This window comes from Oratosquilla oratoria, chromosome 26 (assembly GCF_046742065.1).
Source record: "Oratosquilla oratoria isolate Oo_2021 chromosome 26, ASM4674206v1, whole genome shotgun sequence".
Classification (NCBI taxonomy): Eukaryota; Metazoa; Arthropoda; class Malacostraca; order Stomatopoda; family Squillidae; genus Oratosquilla; species Oratosquilla oratoria.
In genome coordinates this window covers 231468-235000 of record NC_134802.1, presented here as the reverse complement: position 1 = coordinate 235000, position 3533 = coordinate 231468, and the positions used below count along the sequence as shown (strand labels likewise).

Below are 3533 nucleotides of genomic sequence, written 5' to 3'. Positions count from 1 at the left end.
CCCATTTTACAGCAAATGAACTACATTAATGACCCATATTCCATATTTACTTCGTCCTTCTTATACGTTTTTTTTTCTGTGCCCTTAGGAAGTTGATTAACCTTCAATGAGAGCTGCTGTGGAGGACAACCTCAAAAAGCAGCAGCTTCGTCCTCCGAAGGGTGGCTAGACTTCACCCTTTTACTTCTATGGCTGGAGGTCGAGGGATCTGGAGACAAGTTTGACATCTTCCGCTTTTGAGGAAGAGGATGGTTGGATGTCGAAGCTTTTTCTTCGGTTTGGTTTTCTCCCAAATAAGAACACTGCAGGCCACTGTCCTCGGAATCTTCGAGTTCGAAGATTTTTCGAAGTGTCTCCACCAGGGTTTGGATAGTGATCCTTTCTTCTGGTTTCTTCTTACGTGCTGCCCGAATTAGATCCACTAGGTCGGGTTGTCTCAGGGCAGGTACCCGCCCAACGGTGCAAGCCATGAGCTGTCCCATCGAAAACACATCTGATTTAGGAGAGCTCTGATGTCCTTTGGTCAGTTCTGGAGCGATGTGTTGGTAGAGCTTCCAGTCCACCTTTGAGTAAGGTTTCTTGCCGAAGACTGTCGCATGGCCCAGATCAATTGTGGTCGCGGTGTATTTGTCACCTTCGACCCGGAGAACCACGTTGTCAGGCCTCAGGTCATTGTGTGCCACCTCACACTCCTGAAGGCCTTGAAGGGAAATCGCGACTTGTAGAAGAACATCCAGAAACTGTTTTCTATTTAGACTGACCTCTTCTTTCTTCAGCTCTGCATAAAGAGTAGTGAGGCCGTCGTAGCTCGTGATGAGGGTGAGGGGGAGAGGGTACACGAAGAAAGCTCGAGGAAGACCTGGGACGTGACTTAGTCGTCGAAGTAGTTTTGCTTCCTTGTACATTTCGTCCCAGGCCGAGGATTTCTTGAAGATTTTGAGGACGATAGGTCTCTTCTGTAGGCGACCCAGGAAGACCACGCCGAATGCGCCTTCGCCCAGCTTTTCGCTCCTCTCTAGGAGTGTCCTGACGGCTTTGGTCTTGAACTGAAGTAGCTTGCTTCCGGTAAAGTAATCCATAATACGCGCCACAACTATATGGTCTTTAGGGTAACGAGGTCGAGTGCACGGGACAAATAACGAAGAATCTCGGATAGGTGCATAATCACTCCGTGTTTGTTTGATAATTATTTAATTACTTATTCATCTATTTATCTATTCTCTATCCGATTATCTATCTATCTATGTATTTATTTGTATATATATATATATATATATGTATATTTATTTATATACATGTATATATATATATATATATATATATATATATATGTATATATATACATATGTGTACATACATATATATGTATATATATATGTATATATATACATATATGTACATATATATATATATATATATATGCATGATAAATCACATAAACTCGTGATTCTAAATATGCGGAAAAACCACCAAGGAAAAAGAAAAACTGATGACCAAGCGCTTTCGTCTATTCAGACATCCTCAGGGTAACCTGAGGATGTCGGAAAAGACGAAAACGCTTGGTCATCAGTTTTTTTTCTTTTCCTTGGTGGTTTTTCCGCATATATATATATATATATATATATATATACATATATATATATATATATATATATATATATATATATATATATATATATATGCTTGTGGTAGTCCTTCGGCAACGAGGATGACGTACTTATCCCCTGAATGATGATTATTAGTAAAAGGATTAGAATTGTAGTAACAATAAAAACAACAGCAGTAGTAATAGCAGTACCAGCATTAATTATGGTTTAACGCTTATTACATCTTTGATATAGTAGTTTTGATATCAGTTTTAGGATCTAGTTTCTTTGAAGGTCAATTCTTTGGTGACTTCTTAGGCCAAACTCGGAGGCACAGATCCTGCCGCAAGTGGGACAGGGAATTCCTTGTGCCGTTAGGTTAACAGGACCTCGTGCCATGCGTTCATGTTTGCGGTTTTGTCGCTCGATCCTGATATTCGTGCGAGCAGCTTCAAATATGTCGACAGCCTGATGGACTGTTAATCTCCAGCTTTCTCGGTCAGTGGCCAGAGTTCCAAGTTGGTCAACAGAGATGTTGCATTGTTTGAGTGTGGGCTTTATTTGGTCTTTAAACCGCTTTTTTGGTCCTCCCGGAAAGCGGTTTCCATCCCTCAGCTCGGCGTGTAGTATTTGACGTGATAGGCGACATTCAGGCATTCTGATCACATGACCGATCCACAGGAGCTGGCGAAGTTCTATCATTGATTCAATACTGATGGTTGAAGCATTTTGTAAGATAGTTACATGAGAGATTCGGTCACGCCATGTGATGTTAACGATAGTTTGAAGACAGCGTATATGAAACCCTTCAAGTCTTCTGATTTGGGCTTTGTATAAGGTCCAAGTTTCACTGCCAAATAATAAGATGGATAGACAAATTGGCTGATAAACCTTTATTTTAGTCCGCACAGTTAGATCACGGTTTAGGAAGACGCGTTTGGATATTTTTCCAAAGCTTGAGCTTGCCAATCTAATCCTGGTCTGGATTTCCTTTTCTGTGTCACAAGTTGCAGAGAGAATGCTGGCGAGATACTTGAAAGACTTAACGGTTTTCAAGTCTTCACCAGGATTAGATTGGCAAGCTCATGCTTTGGAAAATTATCCAAACGCGTCTTTCTAAACCGTGATCTAACTGTGCGGACTAAAATTAAGGTTTATCAGGCAATTTGTCTATCCATCTTATTATTTGACAGTGAAACTTGGACCTTATGCAAGGCCCAAATCAGAAGACTTGAGGGGTTTCATATACGCTGTCTTCAACCCTATTGTTAACATCACATGGCGTGACCGAATCTCTCATGTAACTATCTTACAAAATGCTTCAACAATCAGTATTGAATCAGTGATAGTACGTCGCCAGCTCCGGTGGATCGGTCATGTGACTACCACAAGCAAGCAATATGATTGACAATAAACTAATGACTCTCAACACTTCTCCTGTCATATATGCAGCCCCTGAGATTGATGCATTTGATATAATTTCTAGCCACATGAAGACAGAAAAAGAGACATAAGTGTCTTTACAAAATAATCTTTTACAAAGAAAAAAACATACATACACATTTCATTTATGTGTAGATTATTAAATAATTAACACCAAATTCTCAGGTGTGATATATTCTCCCTCATCACACTGACCGTGAAATGTATACTCATTTCTCCCGTCAGTTTGATCATCTCCGTTGGGGATCGTCGGGAGGGAGGGAGGGAGGGGCCTCCGCGTGCACGAATAGAATCGACCACCGACGGCACCCATGAGAACCAATTGAGATTATCAACGTTATCATTACTATTATTATAACTATTATTTATTTATTATTATTATTATTATTATTTTAGATCAACTTGACCCCGTGAGTGATAAGAATAATCTCTGATTCGGACGGTTCCGTCTCAAGGGTCGCGTGGAAACATAAGAACATAAGAATTAAGAAGAGTGTAAGAGAC

General features: G+C 40.3%; 1 protein-coding gene across 1 annotated transcript; it reads right to left on the bottom strand.

Annotated features, from left to right (window-relative positions):
- Positions 1–131: 131 nt before the first annotated feature.
- LOC143039632 (tyrosine-protein kinase yes-like) lies at positions 132–1079 on the bottom strand. Its single transcript, XM_076209901.1, has one exon. The coding sequence runs from the start codon at positions 1077–1079 to the stop codon at positions 132–134; it is 948 nt and encodes a 315-aa protein (XP_076066016.1).
- Between the last annotated feature and the right edge of the window lie 2454 nt (positions 1080–3533).

Bases quoted from the DNA above. Each gene is read 5' to 3' on its own strand.
- LOC143039632 (XM_076209901.1), bottom strand. From the start codon at position 1,079: ATGGATTACTTTACCGGAAGCAAGCTACTTCAGTTCAAGACCAAAGCC.